This window comes from Sander lucioperca, chromosome 6 (genome assembly GCF_008315115.2).
Source record: "Sander lucioperca isolate FBNREF2018 chromosome 6, SLUC_FBN_1.2, whole genome shotgun sequence".
Classification (NCBI taxonomy): domain Eukaryota; kingdom Metazoa; phylum Chordata; class Actinopteri; order Perciformes; family Percidae; genus Sander; species Sander lucioperca.
Window position 1 is genome coordinate 2,922,740 of NC_050178.1, and position 27,163 is coordinate 2,949,902.

Below are 27,163 nucleotides of genomic sequence, written 5' to 3' on the forward strand. Positions count from 1 at the left end.
GCACACACATGATTCATAAATACACACACAGGATACACAAATGCGCATGAAATTCACAAATACACACACAAAATTTAAAAAGCACAGAAGATTCACAAATGCATACAAAATTCAGAAATGCAAACAAAATTTACAAATGCACACAAGATTCAGAAATGCACAGGACAAGATTCAGAAATGTATTTCTGATGCACACACAAATATATCTTGATTTACAAACTGCTTGCGGTCTGTGAACTTCACTGCATTTGTGTGTGAATTTTGAGACTGCCCTGACTTGGCTCGACACACAAATGTCTTTTTTTTAAACAGGGAATGATCTGCAACCAATCAGATATCTCCCTTGTTTTAGCCAATCACAAGAACGTACCCCACGTGGTGGATTGTTGACTTATAAGCCAATCACATGAACGCGTTCACACAGCGCTGTATGAATGTGGTGCGGGCGCGGGCTAGCGCGGTGGAGTCATGAATGTATTAAGACAACAATTTGTTTGTGTTGTCGTAGCAACCGGTAGCAACATGCGCGTTCATGAGCTTCTCTCTCGTGTCTCTTACAAGTGGCGAACTCATGAACTCGCCGTTTTCATTGTCTAAAATATTCACTAACGTTAAACATTGTGTTTTCGTTGTTCCCTATCGTTTACATGCTTAGCTAAATAAACGATAGATGTATTTAGCTAGACAACCAAGGAGATTTAATAATTATGTTGTGCTACTAGCTAGCTAGCTAGCTAGCTACTAACTAGCGCTAGCTGTTAGCCTGCAGTTTTGTGAACAAATCTCATCCATGGCTTCAGCTCTCATCCACGTTACAAGCTTTACAGCATACAGCCCTCGGATGTATCATAAGAGAGAACCAAGGCGATGTAATCACTATGTCTGTAGTAACGCTATGTAGGCATATAACTAGCTATGTATAGATATTAATACAGCCATGCTAGCTACCCCTGATGTTAGCAACTAGCTAGCTAGCCGATAGCCCGCCAGTTTGGGAAACGCTAATGACGTTACATCAACGTAGCTAACAGGCTTTACAGCATAGCTAGCTACATACATCCCTCGGATATATCATAACTTCATAAGATAATACCAGGGACGTATTAATAGAACACATGGTGAATTACAACCATTAGCTATATCCATTATTACAGCTAGCTACATGAGCTCGGGAGAACAGTCATGTGAGCGGGCGGGCGCAGTCCCGCGGCTCTGCTCGCGTCCACTATGCGCGTTCATCATGCCAAATTTAATAATTCTGGATTCGCTTCTAGTGAATGTTAAAAATATTAAAAACGTAACGTTTTAAACAAGGACCCTCTCAGTGTTCGGGCTGGTGAGTTGATATACCCAGAAACAAATGATCCGCTGAAATATAGATGTTTCTTTCGCCATGCAAAGTCTATGTGAAAAGTCTTTCTGGGCCATGGGGTGCAGTACCACCGACTTCTCTTAATACATCCATGACTCCACCGCGCTAGCCCGCACCACATTCATATAGCGCTGTGTGAACGCGTTCATGTGATTGGCTTATAAGTAAACAATCCCCCACGTGGGGTGCGTTTTTGTGATTGGCTAAAACAAGGGAGATATCTGATTGGTTGCAGATCATTCCCTGTTTAAAAAAAGGCATTTGTGTGTCGAGCCAAGTCAGGGCAGTCTCAAAATTCACACACAAATGCAGTGAAGTTCACAGACCACAAGCAGTTTGTAAATCAAGATATATTTGTGTGTGCATCAGAAATACATTTCTGAATCTTGTGTGCATTTGTAAATTTTGTATGCATTTGTGAATCTTCTGTGCTTTTTAAATTTTGTGTGTGTATTTGTGAATTTTGTGCACATTTGTGTATCCTGTGTGTGTATTTATGAATCCTGTGTGTGCATATGCGAATGTAGTGTGTGCATTTATCTTTATTGAGACTCTTTTAGCTCCATATTTAGGCCACGTCCACACGTACCAAAACAATCTTTTTTTTTTTACCCGTCTTCCCATGATTCGTTTCAAGAATAGTTGTGTCCAAACGAAACCATTTGTAAAAGACTCAACACGCTACTTCATATTCCAGGCCTATAGGCGGCGCTGTTTCTGCTACAGAAATTCACCATAAAACGGAGAAGAAGCGCTGTTGGATTGCTTTTTATTTTGCAATTCTGTCTGCCATCGGACATGATTGCAGCACGCTAGCTAGCAGAACTAACAGCGCGCTAACGTTAATTCTGCTAGCTAACATCGGCAGTCAAACAAACATCAATGAACCAATGTCTTTTTGATAATCTACAAGTTTTCTTGCGGTAGCCTTTCTACAATAAGCCGTGGTAAAAGTTACTATAATCCGTTCAAGGAGTTGATAAGCAGACAGATTAGCTAGCTAGTTGATAAGTTGTCTACTTCCACTTTATAAACAGCTAATCATAGCAGCTAACGTTAACGTTACGTCGCTGCTGTAGCGGTCAGCTACTTTAGCGATGTTTAACGTTAGCTACATAACGTTAGCAATATATCTTGTGTAGAATCCAGGACCAGCAGAGCAGAGAGAAGTGTCAGGGAGCAGAGACAAACTATTTAGCTAGATGAAGTGAGCTGGTTTCACCATTGAGATGGGATATGCTCGCTTAGCTTCACCGCAGTGAGTGAAGTCGTGTGTGGCCGTGCACTAGAGGTCGAGGGGTGTGGCGATGACATCATCGATACGGACGTATTCGTATTCGCCATCCAAACGAGAGCCGTTTTCGAATTTTTTCACCCTGAGACCAGGTTTCAAAAAAGTGCGTTTTCAGGCAGTACGTTTACAGAATTCGGTTGGACGGTCGGCCCAAACGATGCAAAACGTGCGTTTGCATCAAAAAGCGTCTCCGTGTGGATGGCCCCTCAGTGTCTCCTGCGTTAAGTCTGTCTTCCTTTTGTATAGCTTAGTGTTAAAACAAAGCATTGACTTGAGTCACTGTTGGTGAGACCTTTTGTTTTAGGGCCGGAGCCAGACTCCAGCAGAGTTTACACCTTATTTAAATCAAGGACCATCCAAACCTTCTCCATTGTGTTCACACTTTATTTAAACAAAGGAATGCTTTTCAATAGTTTGAGCAGACAGTATTGGGTCTATGTAAATGTACTCAGATAGTTTTGTGAATGAATGCCTTTTGATATTATGTTGCTTTTTGTAACTTTGTATAAAACTCTGACCAGAATGAGTTCTGGTCAGAGAGAATCATACAGCTACTTGAGTTTCTTGTGAGCTTCTTTCTCCACTGCACAGTGAATAAAACTCATCTGAACCAGCCACTGAATTGGACTTTTCTTCCTATTCAGCTGGCCCACTCTGTTGTGATTGGTCAACCAAATTCAAACAAGCCGTTGGGCGGGCTGTGCTTGCTGAGGCAGCACCAGTGGCCAGCACAAATGAAAGAGTGGGCTGGCATACTCAATCAGTGACATCACTAATTAAGGAATTTCAAACAGGAATTTGGGCGAGGCATTTCAGGCCGTTGAGAAAAAGTGCTGTCTGTGCGAGAGAGATCTCCATTTGGAGTGAAATGTGCTTTTTTTTTGTACTTTATACATCTATTACATACGCAAAAAACTATATAACACTAAAAAACAGGAAAAACATAATAGGGGCTCTTTAAGGTATATTGATATATTTTCAAATTCACACTCCCGCAACCCCGGCCCACTCTCCCTCTGTGTCTGCCTGGCTCACTCGCTCACAACCGGGTCTACCATTGAGGATTGCCCGATGCCCTGGAGCCTGTAAAATGTTACATTGGGCCAGTAAATGCAATCAGCCAGTTGCCCAATCGGGCTAGTGCTCAAAAAATTGAGTGAGCGAGCGACGTAACTTTGTTTGCTCTATTCTCCAAGACTTGCGTCTGCACACAGACAGGCTTGTTCACTTCATAGATGAAATGGCGCTCAATCCTAAAACAACATACAAGTTGAAACACTAAAAAAATATTCATTGCGTTTTGGCAAAAAAACACGACCGGGTTGAGAATGATGACTCGTGTTATAAGAGCTCGTAGCTCCTGTGGGGAATAGCTCACTGTGTAGCCGGTGGATGCTCTTAAGGTGTGGACACACAGAGCCGACGGCAGAAAAGGCAGTTGGGCTGATCAGTCTCTCCAAATTGGTCAAAAAAGTGTCTCGGAACACACCAAAGCGACAAGACGTAATACGTCTCCATAACAGCAGGCGGTGCTAATCTGTATTGTCGCCAAAAATGAAAACCGGCAGCTGATTGGACGAACGCGCCACATGGGTCTGACTTCTCCGGAAATTCAAAGACAGACTGTCATGGCGGCTTGTTCAGAATACGATCTCATATTGTACTAAAATAGTTCACCGAAACGTGTTTCTGAAAACATTTTAACAGAGAAATAGGCCATACAGTTACTGAATCTGTCTTCATTTCAGATCGACAAAGGTCAGTTTAAAAGATTTTCGTCAGATTTTGAGAGACTCTAGTCACGCTCATTCCGCTCCCCGTTTCCGGGTTAGCACTCTACCAATCAGATGGGTCATTTGAGTCCGACTGCCGGCAGTGCCCGCCCCGCCGATTATACATGTCAAATCAGCCAAAATGAAGGATGACGGCCCCTCGGATGGACGACGGCACGGAACACACCGAACAGACTCGAGTCACTGACCTCGCTAGACTGTCCAACGGCCGATTATCGGCTCTGTGTGTCCACACCTTTAGAGCAGACAGCTGTTGGTGATCGAAGCAGAGGAGCTACTACCAGTAAATTTGGTGGTAGTAAATGTACAGTGTAGGTTTCACTGTTAAGCAGGAGAGGAAAGCCTGTAATTGTATATTATTTTAATCAGTCCGTTTATTGTTAGTGAAAACAACTAAAGGAGCATTCTCAGTGATGGGCCTATTTTTATTTAATATAGGCTATACTTACTTACCTAGCTATGCTTTTTGGTCCATATCACCCAGGCCCAATACAGCCCAGCACTATGACAGTAACAGCTACATTACAGTGACAGCTCCTTAATATCTTCAATTACATATCTATAGACAGCTTTTGGCTCTCAGGCTATGCACAGATCATGGTTCAGCCATTTATTCCTCTTCACTTGAATTACTTTGCCTTTTAAGCCCCTTCATGCGACTCCGTCCACAAAGTCCCTGACAAATCAGTTCCAGTCATATTGCTCTGATGATAATGATCACATGACAGACAGTGTGGGTCAGCTGAGCACAATTTAAACAGCAGTAAGGTCACCCTCTGGTTAAAAATACATATGAAATACATAATGTAGTAACTGCTGGCCAGGAACTCTGCATTAACCAGTCTGACAAATGACTACATTAACACAGAGGTCAAGGCCACTGGCCTGTAGTCACTGAGAACCTGCAGGGCGGTAGTCCTCAGCAACAGTTTCCATGGCGATGTGACTTTCTGACGTTCTAATGATGTGGTTAAAAAGAAAAGGACAAAATTGTGACGGTGGACCAAAAAGATTCAATTCAAACACAACTTTTAAAGGCAGTAAGGCATGTTAGAGGTTGCTTTAATAGTTTGTTTAAAGTGCTCATATTATGCTCATTTTCAGGTTTCAGGTTCATACTTGTATTTAGAGGTTGTACCAGAATAGGTTCATGTGGTTTAATTTTCAGAAAACACCATATTACCATATCATTGCTGCAGCTCCTCTTTTCACCCTGTGTGTTGAGCTCTCTGTTTTAGCTACAGAGTGAGACAACTCACTTCTGTTCCATCTTTGTTGGGAGTCACACATGCGCAGTAACTACTGCTAGCTTGTCAGTTGCAGAGCATGAGGGCGTGCCATGCTAGCAGCTAGGCGAGGTGTGTTACAAAGTGACGCACGTTCGTCACGGAAGTAAAGGCTGCACTACAATAGAGCAGTTTGGAGCAGTTTGTGAACAGTGTTTTCTCTGGAAGATGGTAAGTCCCTTTGGGGTGGACTTTGGGCTTTTTCATTTTGTAAACCTATTACACAAAAAAGATATATAACACAATAAAGGAAAGGGAAAAAGCATAATATGAGCACTTTTAATAACTGATAAATGAAACCAGTCACTTAGCAGCTGATCTTAATGCTAACCATGAGATGTTATGTCATGTGTTGCTGTAGCTGGAGGAAGGGCATACGGGGCGTCTGGAGCGCACTGAGGACCTGTGGCTGCGTGTGAGGAAGGATCACGCCCCTCGGCTGGCCCGGCTGTCTCTAGAGAGCCGCTCCCTCAGAGATGTGCTGCTGCATGGTGAGTCACCACCAAATCCTGTCTTTGTTCACACACGCAAAGTGAAACTCCCAGTCTGCTCACACATCGCTGCAAAAACATGCCTTTTTAAATTCTGTGAATTAGTATCTTTTGCACATATGGCCATTTGTGACCATCTTCATCTGACATGTAAAAAAAAAGATATACAGTATCAGGGTGTCCGCGGGGTTTTAAAACGTATTAAAAGGTAGTAAATCAAATTAGTAAAAATGAAGGCCATTAAAATGTATTAATCGCCATGTGTTGAACGTCAAAAAGTAACGTTACCTGAAAACAGCGTGTAGATTATTTTTAGCATCTCACATCACACTTTCAGTCACTATGACCACTACTACGGTCAGAAACATTGTGCCAAAATATGAACAATAACGTCGCTGTCAATGGGCTTATCTGCTAATGTTAGCTACTGACCGTTAGCTTGAAACCATCCTGCAAATAGACGGTACCGTAGGGTGCTGTTACCTGAACCCGGTGATTTAACGTCACCGCTCATTTTACACACAGTTTAACAACAAAGCTGCATTGTTCTATTGGCCAAGAGGGTGTAGTTTTATAAATCTCAAACTCTGTTTAATGGTTAGAGACGTGTTGCTGTATAAACCTGCAACTCAATGGCATGTTGGTTTTAAAAAATATTGAGATGGTATTAAAAGGTATTTAATTTACCTCCAGGATTTCTGTATATACCCTGAGTGTATATATTTTTGTACTTTGAGGTAAAAAAATAATAACTGCATTGTTTTTTTGACAGGCAAGCCTAAGCTCGGCAAAGAGTTGGGTCGGGGTCAGTACGGAGTTGTGTACCTGTGTGACAGTTGGGGCGGACGCTACCCATGTGCCTTAAAGTCTGTGGTACCGCCTGATGATAAACACTGGAACGATCTGGCTTTGGAGTTTCACTACACAAGGTGAGTTAGTGAGAGTGAGTGTAAAAAAAAAAAAAAACTTGTAAAGACAGCTGCTTTGGCATGATCTCAGCAGCAATCCTGTTTTACTCTTAATTATTTTAATTCTAAGGACCAAACCGCCACAATACTTATCACAGCTTGCAGCACATTTTACAGACAGTCAAGACGTGTGCATGGGAAATTTCAAATGGCCCGAGCAGTTTCTGAAGCACCTGCATTTATCATTGGACGAACTCCACCCAGTAAATGAAAAATTTGTTTTGAGTGTTGAAGCCTTGAGGCTACTCTGTGCAAATGTCAGTATGTTGAAAGTGTCTAATTAATGCTTGCCTGCTCCAACTGCCATGAACCTGAGGAATGCAGGATTTTGTGAAACTGCCTTAATGTGGACAAACAAGAGTTACATTAATATACTCCTTCAAGATAACAAAAAGTGATTACTTTATGATCGTACGAAACATTTTATTTTCCTCCCTTCTCCTTTGGATGTGTCTTGCTTCAGGTCTCTCCCCAAGCATGAGCGGCTCGTCGACCTGCATGGCTCTGTGATCGATCACACTTACGGAGGCGGCTCCAGCATCGCTGTGCTGCTCATCATGGAGCGGCTGCACAGAGACCTCTATACAGGCTTGAAGGTGACTTGATAATGCAGAGATTGGAAAAAGAGACATGTTATTGTTTCATAGGTAAAATCTCTTTCACTACTTCCAGTTAAGTCTACTTTTCCTTTCTCTCTCCATCTCTACCAGGCTGGTTTATCACTGAGGGAGAGACTTCAGATCGCTCTGGATGTGGTGGAGGGGATACGCTTCCTGCACGGTCAGGGCCTCCTGCACAGAGACATAAAGCTAAAGAATGTTCTGGTAAGTTCAGAAAAAACGAATAGTTCAGCAAACATATAGAGTCTGTGACTTCTGAGGGGTTTTGTGTGTGTGTTTGTTTTCATAAGCTGTATCACAACACTTCAGGGATACACTATATACAATATACTGACACATCAACACGCATACCATTGTTATTGGGCCAATATTACTTTTACTGGTGTGTTTTTTTTTTTTTTTAACCAGTTTTGGAATTTTAATCAGAAGTAAAATAATGAGATGATGTAAGTTTGCAATAGTCATTATCTGCCTCAAAAATGCAGGTTCCATCTAGGTGAGCTAGTTTAAGGGTCCTGATATTGTGCATGCTGGCTCACTGGCATGGCTTACTGGGACACTTGATAGAACTGAGCCATCGTTAACAAAGTTATCTGCCATGAGAAAAGTCTATTTTCACTGCAAAATCTTAGTCTGAAAACCCACCGCCATAAATCACTTCAACACAGAAGCCGGTCCAATTGAGGTGCAACCCACGACCTAATTTGACCTAACAAGCTTTTAATTGTTTCCATTCCTTTTCCAGTTGGACAAGCAAAATCGTGCAAAGATTACCGACCTGGGCTTCTGTAAACCAGAGGCCATGATGTCTGGCAGCATCGTTGGAACCCCCATCCACATGGCCCCAGAGCTGTTTACAGGTTTGATTACTCAACAGTCACACCGTTGATAATTTCATTCATAACTTCCTGGTTACAGTTTGATAGGTCAGAACTGTCTGAACAAGCAGCTACTAGTGTCTCACACAAGTTAATGTTTATTTCTTTTTTTACTTGAGAGGATAACTCTGTTATATGACAATGTGATCAGAGCATGAATTTGTCATTCCATCTTATGTCAAAACTTAGAATTGTGCAGGAATACTATACAGTGAGGAAAATAAGTATTTGAACACCCTGCTATTTTGCAAGTTCTCCCACTTAGAAATCATGGAGGGGTCTGAAATTGTCACCGTAGGTGCATGTCCACTGTGAGAGACATAATCTAAAAAAAAAAATCCAGAAATCACAATATATGATTTTTTAACTATTTATTTGTATGATACAGCTGCAAATAAGTATTTGAACACCTGTCTATCAGCTAGAATTCTGACCCTCAAAGACCTGTTAGTCTGCCTTTAAAATGTCCACCTCCACTCCATTTATTATCCTAAATTGGATGCACCTGTTTGAGGTCGTTAGCTGCATAAAGACACCTGTCCACCTCATACAATCAGTAAGAATCCAACTACTAACATGGCCAAGACCAAAGAGCTGTCCAAAGACACTAGAGACAAAATTGTACACCTCCACAAGGCTGGAAAGGGCTACGGGGAAATTGCCAAGCAGCTTGGTGAAAAAAGGTCCACTATTGGAGCAATCATTAGAAAATGGAAGAAGCTAAACATGACTGTCAATCTCCCTCGGACTGGGGCTCCATGCAAGATCTCACCTCGTGGGGGTCTCAATGATCCTAAGAAAGGTGAGAAATCAGCCCAGAACTACACGGGAGGAGCTGGTCAATGACCTGAAAAGAGCTGGGACCACCGTTTCCAAGGTTACTGTTGGTAATACACTAAGACGTCATGGTTTGAAATCATGCATGGCACGGAAGGTTCCCCTGCTTAAACCAGCACATGTCAAGGCCCGTCTTAAGTTTGCCAATGACCATTTGGATGATCCAGAGGAGTCATGGGAGAAAGTCATGTGGTCACATGAGACCAAAATAGAACTTTTTGGTCATAATTCCACTAACCGTGTTTGGAGGAAGAAGAATGATGAGTACCATCCCAAGAACACTATCCCTACTGTGAAGCATGGGGGTGGTAGCATCATGCTTTGGGGGTGTTTTTCTGCACATGGCACAGGACGACTGCACTGTATTAAGGAGAGGATGACCGGGGCCATGTATTGCGAGATTTTGGGGAACAACCTCCTTCCCTCAGTTAGAGCATTGAAGATGGGTCGAGGCTGGGTCTTCCAACATGACAATGACCCGAAGCACACAGCCAGGATAACCAAGGAGTGGCTCTGTAAGAAGCATATCAAGGTTCTGGCGTGGCCTAGCCAGTCTCCAGACCTAAACCCAATAGAGAATCTTTGGAGGGAGCTCAAACTCCGTGTTTCTCAGCGACAGCCCAGAAACCTGACTGATCTAGAGAAGATCTGTGTGGAGGAGTGGGCCAAAATCCCTCCTGCAGTGTGTGCAAACCCAAAACGTTTGACCTCTGTAATTGCAAACAAAGGCTACTGTACCAAATATTAACATTGATTTTCTCAGGTGTTCAAATACTTATTTGCAGCTGTATCATACAAATAAATAGTTAAAAAATCATACATTGTGATTTCTGGATTTTTTTTTTTAGATTATGTCTCTCACAGTGGACATGCACCTACGGTGACAATTTCAGACCCCTCCATGATTTCTAAGTGGGAGAACTTGCAAAATAGCAGGGTGTTCAAATACTTATTTTCCTTACTGTATATAGCAGTCTTTTATAAGGTTTCCTCTGCATTGTGACCTTTCTCCTAACAGGAAAGTATGATAACTCTGTGGATGTTTACGCCTTCGGTATCCTCTTCTGGTACCTCTGCACTGGTTCAGTAAAACTTCCAGAAGCCTTTGAGAAATGCTCCAGTAAGGACCAGCTCTGGAATAACGTAAAAAAAGGTAAACACTGCTTTCACACCTGCAGTTTGTCTGGATCAATGACAATAATAAACATTTAGTTGCCTTTAAGTTCTAGTCCGGTTTGTGTTCACACTGACTTTTTACAAACGAACCAAGAACAGTTAACATGACGTCATACAAACTGACAGGAACTCATTGATTGGACAGTTTTGGGGATGTCTTCCATCAGCACTATATAGATCCATGCCGGGAAAAAATATTCTGGCGACGCTTCTAATACGTTTATTTAAATCCTCAGGTGTCACAGATCCACAAGGAAATAACTGGTTATGAGCATTAGTTGAGACCTCATGTTATGAATAATGACAAACGGGTAGAAACAGAATGAAAAAGAGGTTCATCATACCATAACATAATGGGAGGATTACTGTGGTATCATTACGTTGCTTAATTTTTGAAGAGAAAATGTGCGGAAAGTGTATGGAGTAAGGCACACTGCAGTTTCAACTGCTTTTCACTCCGATTGTTGAGGAAAAATCACACCTCTTCTATCAAAGAATCTTGTGATTTGAACTGAATTCAATTTCAATTCAATTTTATTTATAGTATCAAATCATAACAAGAGTTATCTCAGGACACTTTACAGATAGAGTAGGTCTAGACCACGCTCTATAATTTACAAAGACCCAACAATTCCAGTAATTCCCCCAAGAGCAAGCATTTAGTGCGACAGTGGCGAGGAAAAACTCCTTTTAGGGAGAAACCTCGGACAAACCCAGGCTCTTGGTAGGCAGTGTCTGACGGTGCTGGTTGGGGGTGTGATGAACAGTGGCAATAATAGTCATAATAAAGATAATGGAACAATGACCAGAAATAGTAGTTGTAGTAGTTCATGGCATAGCAGGGCACTGCAGGGCGTTACAAGGACGTAGCAGGGCACAGCAGAGCATAGCACGACGCAGCAGGACGTAGCAGGGCGTAGCAGGGCGTAGCAGGACGCAGCAGGACGTAGCAGGGCACTGCAGAGTGTAGCAGGGTGTAACAGGGCATAGCGGGGCGCGGAGCAGGACCACCGGGACAGCTGCAACCATGATTTAGGTGCCACCCTAATCCAAAGAAACATGCTGGGCAAAAGAAACACATAAGCTCCCCAGAGCTAGGTTAGTAACAAGCATTTCTGGGACATGGATGCACACAGATGGAAAGAGAGAGGAGAGAGGAGCTCAGTGTGCCAAAGGAAGGAAGACCCCCGGCAGTCTAAAACTATAACCGCATAACTAGGAGAGACAGGTTTAAGGAGAGGAGCCTGGTCGGGCTAGAACTCTCCCCTGCCGAATCGGGCTGTACTGGCCTGCCTCCCTCTACTTTGATGATATCATTGGTTATATGGTAGATTAATCTGACGACTATGAAGAGAAGCAGAGAAGAGAAGGGGTGCCGTGTCTGCAGCGATACACCCTTCCCCGCTGGTCTAGGCGAACGCTCCAACTCCTCACTCCCTAACTATAAGCTTTATCAAAGACGAGAGTTTTAAGATTATGTGGTGACGGTGTCTGCCTCCCGAACACAGACCGGGAGCTGGTTCCGCAGGAGAGGAGCCTGATAGCTGAAGGCTCTGGCTCCCATTCTACTTTTAGAGACTCTAGGAACCACAAGTAACTCTGCATTCTGGGAGTGCAGTGCTCTAGTGGGACAATAAGGGACTATGAGCTCTTCAAGATATGATGGTGCTTGACCATTTAGTGCTTTGTAGGTCAGAAGAAGGATTTTAAATTCAATCCTGGATTTTACAGGAAGCCAATGCAGAGAAGCTAATACTGGAGAAATATGATCTCTTTTCTTAGTTCTTGTCAGAACACGTGCTGCAGCATTCTGGATCAGCTGGAGAGTCTGAGTATCCTGATAGTAAGGAATTACAGTAGTCCAGCCTGGAAGTAACGAATGCATGGACTAGTTTTTCAGCATCGTTTTGAGACAGGATGTGCCTAATTTTGACAATGTTACAAAGATGAAAAAAGGCTGTTCTTGAGATTTGTTTTAAGTGGGCGTTGAAGGATATATTCTGATTTTAAAAAAAAAAAAAACTGAACCAACCAGGTCAGCTGTTGAAGCACCATAACTGTTGTCTCTATGATGACTGCTAAATCACAACCTTAAACATAATCCATTTGAGGCCGATGTAAACAACACGTGTGTGTGGTTTGCGTTGGGTCTCTCTGTATGTGTGTGTGTGTGTGTGGTTTACATTGGGTCTCTGTGTGTGTGTGTGTGTGTGTGTGTGTGTGTGTGTGTGTGTGTGTGTGTGTGGTTTGCGTTGGGTCTCTCTGTGTGTGTGTGTGTGTGTGTGTGTGTGTGTGGTTTGCTTTGGGTCTCTGTATGTGTGTGTGTGTGTGTGTGTGTGGTTTGCGTTGGGTCTCTGTAAGTGGATGTGTGTGTGGTTTGCGTTGGGTCTCTGTCTGTGTGTGTGTGTGTGTGTGTGTGTGTCTCTGTGTGTGTGTGTGTGTGTGTGTGTGTGTGTGTGTGTGTGTGTGTGTGTGTGTGTGTGTGTGTGTATGTTTCGGCTCACTTGTGTCCATGTCGTCTCCAGGAGCCAGACCTGAGCGGTTGCCCACTTTCGATGAGGAATGCTGGCAGCTGATGGAGGCCTGCTGGAACGGGGACCCTTCCCAGAGGCCCCTGCTTGGTATTGTGGAGCCCAGCCTGCAAAGCATCATGGTCCGGCTCTGCAACTGTGGTTCGGAACAGAAAAGCAGCAGCCTCGAGGACTCAAACTGAAAACACTCCAGACAAACTAACAAATGTGTGACAGGGATTTTGATCAGGAAAGTATTTTTCTTTTGTATTTATGAATAACGGAGATGAACAGTACACCAATGAATAATGTTCGAGCTGACCTCCTTTGTTGGATTTACATTATTTATGAGGAGTTGATACAGACCAGAAGTTTGCAAATATGTGTGTTTTATTGTTTGTTCTTGTGTATTTGTATACAACATGCTTTTGTCGTAGCTGCCGTGCTAATTGCTACTTTGTCATAGAATTGTTACTAGATGCAAATTGTTTTAAAAGTTGTTCATTCCCAGTATTATGGAAAAAAAAATATAAATATATAAAAGATTAATTTTAGATTGTATTTAAACTGAACATGTCTACATCTATACAAATACATCTTTTTTAATAAAATGAGCTGTTAAAACACGATTGTGTCATAAGCTGTTGTTAGTTTATCACTAATGATTTTGTCTGAGGTAAGGTTTTTATTTTTATTTTTTAATTCTTTTTGGCTTGTGACTCCTCAAAACTAAGAAATGTCTACTTGCAACACATCGCCACTGGTTGCATGTGTCCAAATCACTGCTCTAAATTATACAGTTCTGGAAATGGCACATTTTAGGAAGTTAGAAGTAGTAACACAAGTAGAAACTGTTTGTTTTGAAAGAAATACTGCGTACTTTGTTTAACAAAACATGAATATGTACAGCGGTGTATCAAAGCTGGAGAATTTGAATCCTCTTCTACAATGTAAGTACAGCTTTTCTATTTAACATTTAGTGTTGTAATGCAATAATTGTTAATTAAATATTCATTCTTAATGGTTTATTATTTATCAAGTTCAATATAACTTTTAACAGTTAAGTGTTTCCATTTCAGAACCAGCTGGAGCTCAGGAGTAATCACTGCTTGTGAAAAGGCTCCTCAGCACAAGGTTGATGATGAAAAAGGAACACAGGTAAGCAGCTTTAGCACCACCTAGTGGGTGTTATGCCTCATCTCTGTTATTATGGATCCCACGTAACTTCTAGGCAAGTCCCACCCTACGAAGCAGGCCGATTGGTTGGGGTTAGGCATTGACCTTGAGTGGTTAAGGTTAGGATAGCCGTTTTTTCAAATCGGGTTACGTTACCTAGCGTAAGCATGGACGCCTGGCCAATAGTAGTGTGTGAATGCTATTGAAGGGCCTAGACTTTGCATGGGTTCCATGATAACGCCTCATCTCTCTCCTTGGTTCTAAATGTCTTGAAGAACTGTGAGCAGATTGTTGTTAGGACACAAGTAGTAAGAAATCAGTTTCTTATGACAAATTTATGATGATTAAAAAACGTTTGATCTGTGTCACTCTCTCAAAGATGAATACTGAAACTATAAAGTATCAGATATCAACAGGATGTGTACTCATACAGTAGATGTGAGGATAGTCCATTGGTCAGATATTCTGCTCATATCAAAGCGTCATGTTGCTGGTATGCAGTTGAGAAATTGACTTAAAATGACTCGGTTCATGTTTCATGTCTCAACTTGCTGTAGTTGCTTTTCATTTGCTTTGACTAAAGCCTCTGAGTTGGGACTCCCTTCAAGAATACTGGTGATCAAAATCTTATGGTCTTATTTAGCATTAGCCAGTTGAGCTTCAGATTCCTCAGTGCCAAGTCTTTGGTCCTTGGTTCCAGGTAAACTGAAGAGATCTTAAAGACAAGCTTAGGTGTAATGTGTTGTCTTTAGACAGACCCAGGCTAACGGTTTACCCGTTTCCAGTCTTCATGCTAAGCCAAGCAGACCGACTGCTGGCTTCATATTTAGGGTTACGATAACAGATGCGAGTGGTATTAATCTTCTCATGTAACTCTCCACCAGAAAGCAATTAAGTGTATTTCCAAAAATGTAAAACTGTTGCTTTAAATTAACCATGCGCTGCAAAACAACAAGGTAAAGTTAATTTAAGTGGACATAAAAATAATATAATATATAATATTAATATCTGATTATTCCACTTGTACAGTAGGATGTACCCTAAAGTGCTCAAATTATGCTCATTTTCAGGTTCATAATTGTATTTAGAGGTTATATCAGAATAGGTTTACTGTACATGGTTTAATTTTCAAAAAACACTATATTTTTGTTGTACTGCACATTACTGCAGCTCCTCTTTTCACCCTGTGTGTTGAGCTCTCTGTTTTAGCTACAGAGTGAGACATCACACTTCTATTCCATCTTTGTTGGGAGTCGCACATGCCCAGTACCTAGGTAAGCAGTACAAGCTAGTCAGAAGCAGAGCATGAGGGCGTGCCACGCTAGCAGCTAGGCGAGCATTATAACGTGTTACAAAGTGACGCACGTTTGTCACGGAAGTAAAGGCTGGACTACAATAGAGCTGTTTGGAGCAGTTTGTGAACAGTGTTTTCTGTTGGAGATGGTAAGTCCCTTTGGAGTGGACTTTGGGCTTTTTCACTTTGTAAACCGATTACATGCACAAAAAAGATATCTAACACAATAAAGGAAAGGGGGAAAAAGCCAAAAAGCATAATATGAGCACTTTAATATCAGAAAATAACTGTAATGTAAAATACATCACACAGGGAGAAATCCAGTTATTTGACTTGGCACTGATAAAAATTTGAGGTAAGATGGAAATGGTAGAAAACAGTTTAATCAGTAAAAACAGGAAGCGGCAGAGTAAAAGAGAAAATTCTCTGATGGGATACCAGAGTTGATATGATTGACCTGGTAGTGTTGTTTCTTATGGCATGAGATACTATACATTAAATTCATATGTCTATATTTGTAAAATGGCATCCACAAATATCACATCAATTTGACTAAAAGTAGTAAGTAAGATAAAAGATATTTCCCTCCGAGGATAAAGAGCAATTCCTTTAAATGGGTTCTGAGTGTTTGAAAGAGGTTTTACATATTTACTTACATTTAAAGATATGTCCTAGATTCATTTACATGCCACTCTGTACAGTAAAAATGGATTACAGCTCAAAAAGTATTACAGCACAATTTTGCATTATTTTACAAATGACAAAAGCTCTGAAGCTAATCTATAAAATACAGCTGTTAAGTCACTGAACTCGAATGAATGCGTTCATCCCTCCAGATAAAAAAAAATAAAAACGAGAGCGCTTTTAACGTCCATAAAAAATGTGCTCTGTGATTTACAAGAAAAAAAAAATATTATCAAAAGTCCTTTTGAGTCCTTTTTTGGGTCTGCACATGCAGGTTTGCCCCCTCGGAGGCTGAGAAAGCCATCAGTCTGTGCAGCTGTTGCCTCTGGAAAACATCTTTCATTAATGAGAAATAGCCTATACGGAGCATCATTAACAGGCAGCGATTCCTTCCTCGTTTTCAAGTTCAGAAATCCACGAAGAGCCTGCACTCGACCGTTGTGTGCCTCTTGGACATTTGAAGTAACTCAACCTGAGTCTGAACCCCCCAAACAGGCTCACACTTCAGTAACATAAGTAGGCAAACCAGGAAGTCATCACAAAGTAGTTAATGCATTAAAAAGCAATTTCCCTGAATGTTTGCAAATCTACGACTAAATGACCCACCCAAAAAAAAACAAAAAAAAAAACATGTTCCACAGTCTTCAAAACAAAACATATATCCTGGAACAAAACAATAAAAAAATTAAACCGCCAACAAATCTGGGCAGTAAATTAAAAAAAAGTGCATTGTTTCAAGTATGTAAACAAAATGATTTCTTTAAAGGGAGAGTGAGACTCGTTCTGTCAGTGTGTGTGAGCCTGGGCCAGTGAAGTGACTCCTGAGGTTTGGCACACATGTAAGAACTCACACACACACACACACACACACACACACACACACACACACACACACACACACACACACACACACACACACACACACACACACACACACACACACACCCCCCTACTCCTTCAGAGGATCATGATGATGAGGAGGAATTCCTTCTTTTTCCAAATTTTTTTAAGGAGATGTCCGGTGCTCCCTGTTTGCAGTCAGTGTTGAAGAAGGAGGCTCTATGACCTGTAAAGACACACCCCTCCGTCAGCGTGGTCACATGGAAGTGTTGCAGTTGCTGCTGGGAAAACAGGGTGTGGAGCATGGAGGAGGATGTGGGTGGATTCAGCATGGATGAAGAGGAATGTGTTGGACACGAATGCAGCACAACACGAGCAAGAACACAAAGAAAAGAAAAAAACGTGAGCCAATGAACACACACACACACACGCACACACACACACACACACACACACACACACACACACACACACACACACACACACACACACACACACACACATACACACTGAGGGGTGACAGATGCTAAAATGATGTACCAATCTGAAGACAGTGATCCTGATTGTTTTGAATGAGGATCAAAGCTTCATGGGATAAAATTAAAGAATAAAAATCTATGATTTTTGGAAAGAGAAGGGGCAAAGAAGGTGGATTAGTAAATTTTATTTGTAAATAAGACCTGTATTTTAAGAATTGAGCATTAACGTATAAATATGCCTGTATGACTGTGTCTTCAGGAAGTCTGTCGCTACTTTATACTCACCACTCATCTGCAGTAGGTCATACAGCAGCTAAGCTTTAATTTCATAGTGAGCCATCATTTTCTTCATATTGGACAAGCATCTGCAGCTTAAAGTGGGGGAAACTCCACTATCTTCCTTCAGTGCTAATTATTTCTCCTTTATTTTACTCTGAACAAAGACATTAGATTTGCATCAAGCATTCAACAGCCTTGACACAATGATAAAAAGCTAGAGCTGGATGTCCACAATGAAGCAAAGGATGAAACGTATATGTGCTAAATGAGCAGTGAGTTTAAAATAGATCAGATTCAGATGGATGGACATACCAGCTGTTGTAGTAATCAATCCTACAATCCTTGTTCTTAAAATAGCCGTTCATGTTGCGTTATCACTCAGAACAACACTTAACATTCACACTGTGGGTAATGGCAGGATGGGTGCTATCTTTATTTGGTTTAACATTTAAGATTATTAGGTGGAAATGAAAACAACAATCACTGAGGACGACGACACAAATCGTAGTTTGACGCAGACAGTTGAACGAAACACTGCATGACTTACGCGACACTACACTGGACACAGTAACAGGTAGAAGACACTTTTTTCTTATTCTTAATACTAATATTGCTTTTTATCTTTCTCTGACTTTATAGGTCTTAGCTTGTGTTAATACTCACTCTGATCCTGATGAGTCACCATCCACTGTCCCTGCCTTAATGCTCATGGCGACGCCATTCAGCTGATCCGGCAGGCTGGTTTTAGCCAGTCCAGCTCGACCGTTACTAGAAATTGATCCCTGTGGAGACGCCGTGCCGGGAGCGTTTTCACAAAGTTCATTGTGGATGCGGTTGAGACCATTTCTCTCTACAATCGGAGAAAGCTGCTTTTTCTTTAGGATCCCTGCAGAGGAAAAACAAGATGTGATGACACAACGACGATAGATGTGGGGGGAAAAACAGTGATTCATTCATATTCGCTCTTAGAATATTTGTTTTAAAATTAAATAAAATAGTGGGATCATTTTTTTTTTTTTGTTTCACTTGTGTCATCTTGAAAAATTACAAAGAATTGATTTATGTAAATTTATCAAAAGTTGAATTACAATCTCAACAATATGTTTAACACATTAAGTTCATGATCTCCTTCAGGTGTTTGCATTAGGCTGGACTTTACCTTTGTGAGGGTGGGCGTAGATGTTTGGCAGACTGGGCAGTAGCACCGTCATGGCGTCCTGCTGCGTCCGGTCGTCTGATAACATGCGGGTGCCGCAGCCGAGACTTAGCTCCGGATTGGCCAGAGTGTCCGGCTTCAGTCTGTCTGTACCTGCGAGCTCGCCGTCACTCACTGCTCCTGTGTAATCTCCAGGCCAGTACATCTTACTCAAACTGTTGTCTGGAAAAATATATAATAATAATAAAAGAATAAATTAAATGTAGGAAAAATACATGTCACTATTACGTACTAAATCCTAATAGTTTTATATGGGATTAACCTAAAGATGTGGTTGAGATGGGTTAACTCTCCACTCGTGTGTTAATGAACATATGTGGCGATAAAATCTGTCATTGTTTCTGAATGTGAATGAATGAATCCAAGAGTTTGAGGATTTAAAAAAAAAAAAAAAAAAAAAAAAAACTTCTATATAATATATATAGTTGATAATCCATGAGAGGCACAAAGTGGGGCTGGGTTCAGATGAACTTCTGTACCGTGCGGTTGTGGTCTCTTGGCAACATTAGATGCCAGGTTTTCCCAGCATTCCTCTGGTGGGAGTGGACCCTCCTCGTCCTCGCTGTCAGAGGAGTGTGTGGAGGCGTAGGATCCGCTCTGGTCGTCCTCTAGAGACAAGTCGCTGTCCGAGTCGCTGTCACGATCTGCACACAGACGGAGAGGAGATCGTGATGTAGTCATACTTTTCATTGCAGTTAAGATAAATAAGAGATACTGAATGATAGTAATACCATCCAGGTGCTCTTTAGTTTCATGGAAGAGTGACGCATGGTCGTTCAGAGCGATGTGCGCCTGACTGTTACTCAACCCATCCTCCCTGAAAAGACAGAAGAAGTCAGTGTACAGCTGCTCCTGGCACTCTGTCATGTAATGCAGCGTATGAACCTTTATTTTAAAATGTTTTTGTACCTGAGGACAAACGGCACGTAGCTCTGCTGGCTCTTGCCGCTCTGCATGGTGCCATTTAGAGACACACTGGAGTCTCCAAAGGGAAGGTGGTACAACCTGCCGTCCATGTAGTTTGTGTTGCATTTGTAGCCCTGAAAATACAGAGATGAAAGGAAAGATGAGTGTTTTAAGAACAATAAAAAAAAACTGTATTGAATCAAAGGGAGAATGTTTTTTTTCTCTGTGATGTTGTGTGGTTGAGCTGCTGATAAAAACACTGAGTATTGCTTAAAGGATAGGATTATTCTATATTTTTATTTTTGTTGACAAATCCCATAAAAACACCAAATCCAACAAAGTCTAAGTCCCCCTCTCAAAAACTGACTTCCCAAGCATGTCTGTGGCTCTCAGCATACGGAATCAAAGAAAGGCCATAATAACTTGAAATGTTTTAAGCAAACAAACACATAATTGTGAAATTTAAAAACAGGTCACTAAAATATACTTTTATTTAAAAAAAAAGCTGCAGATTAATGCACTAGTGAATATTTCACCTATAGCAACAGAGACAACAATGAAGCTCTGTGGTACAGAGGAATACGATATTTCAGGCTTTGGCTACACAGGCAGAACTTGTTAGTGGGACCAATTCATTGTTGGTGTTGGTCTTTTTGGGATTTAAGGTGGAAATATCTCGACACATTTATATACAATTGACAACACTTGGTAGTTTCACCTTAATTTATGACAGTTGCCGTATCAATAATATCTGTAATCTTAACTGACCGATGTGACCGTTTTTGTGTTTGTAGGAAAGCTCCCAACATGTAACTAAGCTGAGTTTTGAATTCCCAGAGAGTATCTGACTGAATGGAGTGTTTTCTCAGCCTGTGCGATGAACTCACAGAGGATTTGGATTTGATCATATGATCCGGACGCTTGCGGCTGCAGCAGTATTTCATAGCATTCCTTGCTTCCTTATTGAAGACAATGCGGAAGAAGAAAACAAATGGACCCTGTGGTTGGATGACAGAAGAAGGAAGGTCAGGAAAAAAGACAAAAATCAACCATTCAAGCAGTTTCAGAAGGAAATAGAGGGCTCACCTGCACACAGTTGAAGCCAGCGAACAGGTAGTGGAAGATGATCATGTCGCTGTTGACGGAGAGGAGCGCCAGAAAACAAGTGACTGAAACCAGGAGGAGAACGCCACCTGCAGTCTTCAGGCCTGAGCTGCAGAATCACATGAGAAGTTAGTGAGCAGCTGACAGGACGATTTCTACGAATTCAATGATCTGAAGATGGAGCTTGATGATAAGCGACCAGAAGCCAACATCAGGAGTGTAGTAAAATGAGACATAGAGGAGTACAATGTGTTGTGAAGAGCTGTGATCACAAACATGAACTTTGAGCAACAAAGTCCTAACCTCTAAAATGCCATTTAGTATGTATGTGTACCTGTTTGATACAGTATATGGTATGTACCCATATCTCTAACATTAGAGCTAGCCTTAGCTAACTTTACATGTTTTTAGCCTAGCCATTCAGTCTGACTAATCCATAACAGAAATTAAGAGCCAACTAAATGATACTTATATTTGGCATGTTTAACTTATTAGTACAACACTATCACACATTACATCATACTCCATGTTTAGAACATTAACCAGGCATATACTGTACATATGACTGGCATATTATTTATTATTCACCATAAATACTTTGAATTAGTAACCGGTTGATACTGTTTTATCGTGGCCTAAGCAGTTTACTACCGACATAGACGTTGGGGTATTTCCTCACTATGATCTATCTTCAAATAGTTTGAACAATGTAAGGCCTATGTATTGATTACACCTGATAGCCTATAGTTTTACTGTAAATTCCATCAATGACGTGAATCTACAGAGGCAGGTTACTATATGATTTAATTAGATTTTTATTATTATTGTGTCATACATAAATAATATGTCCAGCCCAAACAGACTAACAAGAAACCATTATTTAGAAAAAGAGACCAGAAACCAGAGTAGCATCTTAAATGACAAAGTATAGGCTACTAAACATATAGGCTAAATCCTGACTGCATTCAAATTGAAATCTGACAATGTTCAACGACCAGAGGTCCAGAGATTACTGTTCTCAAATGTGCAACTAAAGACCTTTGAGTTGGCTCTAAATTTCTGTTATGGATTAGTCAGACTGGATGGCAACAACATGCAAAGTTAGCTCAGTCAAAGACGGTTCTAAAACCGTCTCTGGCTAAGGCTAGCTCTAATGTTAACGTTAGAGTTATGGGTTACATTACATTGGCATGTATTTACAGACATTTCAAAAGCATTGCACATATCTCAACAACAGAACGAACGAGAGACACTTATATAGTCCTTTATTTACGGTGCTATCTTGCGTTACATTGAGGTGGGCGGATCAATCCAAATATCGATAATATCGATACCAACGTTGGTATCAATATTGACACACACACACACACACAAAGCAGCACAGAGACGGAGCAGAAGAATGGCAGAGAGGAAGAGCAGCGCTGTGTGGCTATATTTTCAGGCCGAAAATGACGGTAAGCTGTATAAGTTGTAAAAAGGCTGTAAGATACAGTGGTAACACAACACATTTACACAAGCATATGAAAATTCTGTCCTGGGTTTTAATTTATTAATAATCCAAAGATAAAATCACAAGAACACTTAAAAAGGTCATGAAAATTCATTCAGATTTAGCTATTTGATGATGCATCCACCTCAATTATTAAAAAGTATCTGTATCAGTATCAGCAATACTGGCCCTGTATTTACTTGGTATCGGATCGTTTGCAGTATCGCACACCACTAGCGCTACATCGTTTAAGACAGAAACGCTTCTTCGGCCAGTACACCTCCGTGCTTCCTGTAACGATAGCTGTCAATCAAGGTAGGGGGGGGGTCTGTGGGTGAGATCGCGTTTAATCAATATAGGAGGGCCAGTGTCTCCTTGGTTTCTGCCCCCCAAAGTGTCAAAAGTCAGTTTCACACGCGTGCAGAAATCCACTTCGCGGGCAGAGTGACCTGTAGAGCGTGTGTTTCCCTCCAGCGCTGGCAAAGCAGACAATCTCTCGCATTGTGGTGGCTGCTTTGTGCGCTTGCTGAATGGTTTTATACACGCAGGTGCCATTCTTTGCCTCTCCCTATGTTTTGTTTCACGCTCGCAGCTGCCATCACTGGGTTGTTGAATTGGTAATGAAGACTGCGCATTTAAAATAATATAATTGGCTCGTGAGCACGCTCGGGAGATATGACATAAACCTGACGCCAAAAGGATGTTTACCATTTACTGTACAGGACTCTCACACCACCTCAAAAGAGACAGCCAAGTATGAACGCCGGTTACATGAACACCTGATGACTGCCTGGAGACTGCCTGAGTGTATGTGAACGCAGCCTATACATGACCCTTTGAAATGTAAAAGCATAAGACAGGCCACATGTTACTGTTTGCGGATGACTCCATCATCTGCTTTGTGGAACGATTATTCTCAGAATATCATCAATAATAAGCAGCAATCCTGCCTCAAGAAGCTGGAACTCGAGAATATGCAGCATTTAGTCCTTATTTTTGCTTGAAAAATGAAAATTTTTGGATTATCAAAATAGCTGCTAATTATTTTTTAGTTGACTGACTTTTGATTAATTGACTAATTCTTAATGTTAGCTTCTCTGTAATGTCTTCCAGTCAGTCCAACAGGGACAGATTATTGAGCAACCTTTAGAGCGGATCGAAGGAAAGGTTTGATCTGATCATCAGTATTAAATGCTGATGGAAATTCAATTATTGACATCCTTTAAATGGTTGTTAGGCGAGTATTACTAGTTTGATTTGAAAGTTGGCAATTTCAGGCTGGGAATTTCCTTCCACTAGACAATGCCTAAATACAAATACTTCAACAGAATAACTTTGAGCATGTAAACAGTGTTTATATTTGATTAAAACGTAACACTCACACACGAGGCTCTTTCTTCTCAATGCTGTGGTGTCTGAGTGAGCAGGAGGCTCTGGACGACAGGATGTATAGGAAGACGTTCATCTGTGGACACAATATCAAACTGTATCACTACAACAACATGGCAGGAGTGTGTGAGAGCAAACATCAAAGTAATCTTTCTGTCAGAATATTTTCTACTATTTTTTCTTTACAGACTCAACTGAACAGTGACGGGTGTGTATACTAACAAACAACATCTGTAGTGCTGATCTGATGAGATCAGCATGTTGGACTGTGAAGATACATCAATAGACTGTAAAACACACTTATATTTTTTCTGCATTTAAAGGTTGATTCAATGTTTTTGTTTCCATCTTGTTTTTTTGTATTGTATCAGTACCTGTGAGCCAGTATGAACTTAAGTGCCAAACAACATAGATGCAGACTGCTTTTGTCATGTGCATAAATAATGATACAACAGTTTCAATGGCAGGCTTCTGCAGGGACTCACCGACACCACCATGGCGATGGGTCCAGCAAAGCTCCAGATGAGAGTGTCGTACATAGACAGCCAACAGAAGTCTGGGTTGCCGTAGCCTTCAGGGTCCAGTCCTACTGCCAGACCTGCACACAAACCAAGAAAGCCTTTTTCTGTCAAGAGGAGGTTGTTCATCTGAAGTAGTCGGATGGCTTTAAACAGCATTGTTTTCAAAATAAAATAACATTGAGCCCCAATTTGGACTTTTTACTACAGTTAGGAGATAACATTTAACTGGAAGACGTCTCACATTTAAACTGTAATTTTCATCTTGCCATGAGAACAGTGGAAGGATCACAGATATCGGTATATAAGACTGCAAGCATGTTTGATAACGATCGATCTGTACGTCCAGGATGCAGCCAGTGAAGTCAGCTCGCTGATAAAAAAGCATTAACAAACTATGTGGTCATAAAATTAAGCCCACAAGACAAACCATACGCACACGCACACGTAGACATCATAAAAAGTACTGTGTGAATTTAGTTATTACTTAAAAATGGCACCAACTCATTAGAAATGCATTAATCTCATGAAACAAAATCAAACAGAGAAGTAAATGTCAATGTTTCTGAGTGCCGGTTTATTGTTTGTTTACTGTCTATTTTCTGCAGCTGCATTTGTATGAACCATTTTCATCTGTATTTAACTTTTTATGTCTTAAAATAGATTTTTAGAACTGGCACAACAGTGCTAAGAATCAAGTGGCCTGGACTGCTGCGTTTAGACATGTAAGATACTACAAGACATAAATTGGATGAAGTAACTCATCAGGATTCTCCTCTGTACAGCAGGTACATTTTTCGTGATATTATGAAGGTTCAGACCTGTGATGAAGGCCGGCACTCCCCAGCCAATCAGGTAGTAGAATCTCATGGGTCCATAGTTGATGTCTCGCACTTCGCTTATCATGCGGTAGACGTGCAGCCCCTCCAGGAAGAGCCAGGAGAAAGTGCAGAGGTAGAAGAAGTGCAGCAGGATGGCGATGACTGTGCACACAAACTGCAGAGAGATGAAGAGGAAGAAACAGAGAGGGGTGATTAAAACATGAAGAGACAAAATGAAAATCGTATTAATGAATTAATGAAATCAATAAAAAACAGAATGGATTACCGGGTTGTCTGCCTGGTTGATGCCCAGGATGAAGATGAGCTCGGAGAGGAAGAGCGCGACGCCTCCATTGTTGATAATACTGGTCTTGTTGCACTGCATGGCTCTCAGACAGAGGAGGAAGATCGTGGTGAGGAAGAGAAAGCCCATCGTCACTCCCACTGTACTCCACGTCAGGATTTTGATTGGCAGAATCTCTCCGTTCTGACGCAAACGCCACGATTGGAAGAGGAAAGTTTGAGTTAGAGAACAGAGTGATGATATCTGTGGTTTTATTGAAGTTAAAAGGTTTCATGTCACTCACCTCTCTCCTGGAGATGTCCATGAGCACAGCGAAGCTGGTCATGTGATAACACTGACAGCTGATGTGGGTGCCGTTTCTGAAAACCACCTCGCAGCCCTTCGCTGACCAGCCGCCGCTCCCGGCACTGACATAAAACACAAAGAGCAGAGGACGATGTGGGAATAACATAACTTCATCCAGTTTTCAGTTTCATCATCAACTCCACTGTATGTGTGTGTGTTGTTGAACTCACAGTATGGTGTGGTTCCAGAAGACACAGATAGGTTTGGAGCGCTCCTCAGTGGTGACCAGGCGGAACTGCACAGTGATGGGTTTGTCCAGCGTGTGTTGCAGCAGCTCGTCGTTGTCATGCACTGTGATACTGACCACCGGTGTGTTGATGACCGGACGCTTTGGCACCCTGATCAAAATTAAGAAAAAAAAATTGCATGATTAAAGGCATAAATTGGTTGCTACTGAAGATTTGAATCTTCAAAAAACTGTCACAAAACATACCTGTGAAGTTTCCTTTTTAACCACCTAGGCACTGTCGTTTAAGTGAGTTTTACTCAAACAAGAGTAAATAGTGTTGGGGACTATTTTCAGCAGTGGATTTATACATATTTGGTGCACTAGTGAGTATTTACAGCAGCAAGATGGTGCATGAGGGACTGAATTTTTTTTGTATTTATTTTTTTTTTTTTTTAAAGATTATTTTTTGGGCATTTTCGGCCTTTATTTTTGACAGGACAGCTGAAGAGATGAAAGGGGAGAGAGAGGGAGAATAACATGCAGCAAAGGGCCGCAGGTCAGAGTCGAAACCGGGACTGCTGCGTCGAGGAGTAAACCTCTATATATGGGCGCACGCTCTACCAACTGAGCTATCTGGGCACCCGTGGGACTGAAAATTAACTACAGTGCCCGTGTTCATGTTAAGAAAGGAACATGTCACCTACTGTGGTAACAGTGTGGCTCATTGATGTGTTTTTAATAGTTTTTGGATGACAATAGAAGTCTATGGCACAAAGGAATAACCTAGAGTATTTTCTCTATACACAAACAATACTTGCTCATTTTTTAAGGTTTTCCTTTGAATCTAAGATAATAGTTGAAAAAAACCTCTACAAGCCAAACTAGTTGGCTAAATGTTTTGGATTCAATGTAATCAAAGCGCACT

General features: G+C 41.3%; 2 protein-coding genes and 1 long non-coding RNA gene across 6 annotated transcripts in view; 2 read left to right on the forward strand and 1 right to left on the reverse strand.

The window, feature by feature from the left end:
* The window catches only part of dstyk (dual serine/threonine and tyrosine protein kinase), a 29,668-nt gene extending 15,816 nt beyond the window's left edge, over positions 1–13,852 (forward strand). The window contains exons 8-14 of the mRNA XM_031287492.2: positions 6,107–6,236; positions 7,009–7,165; positions 7,668–7,800; positions 7,915–8,028; positions 8,570–8,684; positions 10,558–10,692; positions 13,241–13,852. Coding sequence (XP_031143352.1) covers positions 6,107–6,236; positions 7,009–7,165; positions 7,668–7,800; positions 7,915–8,028; positions 8,570–8,684; positions 10,558–10,692; positions 13,241–13,428 — 972 coding nt within the window. The 3' untranslated portion in view covers positions 13,429–13,852. The remainder of the gene's footprint in view (positions 1–6,106; positions 6,237–7,008; positions 7,166–7,667; positions 7,801–7,914; positions 8,029–8,569; positions 8,685–10,557; positions 10,693–13,240) is intronic.
* A 2,098-nt stretch (positions 13,853–15,950) lies between these two features.
* Positions 15,951–27,163, reverse strand: part of celsr2 (cadherin, EGF LAG seven-pass G-type receptor 2) — a 67,822-nt gene continuing 56,609 nt past the window's right edge. The window contains exons 21-34 of one of the 4 annotated variants that reach the window (XM_031287453.2): positions 26,240–26,407; positions 26,008–26,131; positions 25,707–25,907; positions 25,421–25,595; positions 24,567–24,679; positions 24,075–24,157; positions 21,186–21,312; positions 20,987–21,097; positions 20,103–20,233; positions 19,925–20,010; positions 19,673–19,837; positions 19,137–19,355; positions 18,641–18,863; positions 15,951–17,445 (exon numbers count right to left, since the gene is read on the reverse strand). In XM_031287453.2, the coding sequence (XP_031143313.1) occupies positions 17,439–17,445; positions 18,641–18,863; positions 19,137–19,355; positions 19,673–19,837; positions 19,925–20,010; positions 20,103–20,233; positions 20,987–21,097; positions 21,186–21,312; positions 24,075–24,157; positions 24,567–24,679; positions 25,421–25,595; positions 25,707–25,907; positions 26,008–26,131; positions 26,240–26,407 (1,933 nt within the window). In that variant the 3' untranslated portion in view covers positions 15,951–17,438. Of the gene's footprint in view, positions 17,501–17,699; positions 17,835–18,640; positions 18,864–19,136; positions 19,356–19,672; positions 19,838–19,924; positions 20,011–20,102; positions 20,234–20,986; positions 21,098–21,185; positions 21,313–24,074; positions 24,158–24,566; positions 24,680–25,420; positions 25,596–25,706; positions 25,908–26,007; positions 26,132–26,239; positions 26,408–27,163 lie in introns of those variants that run through there. The other 3 variants (XM_031287452.2, XM_031287449.2, XM_036002606.1) reach the window with 3 other exon arrangements.
* LOC118495365 lies at positions 17,134–18,686 on the forward strand. Its single transcript, XR_004897743.1, has 3 exons — positions 17,134–17,218; positions 17,391–17,621; positions 18,617–18,686. It is a non-coding gene; the product is annotated as an uncharacterized LOC118495365 (long non-coding RNA).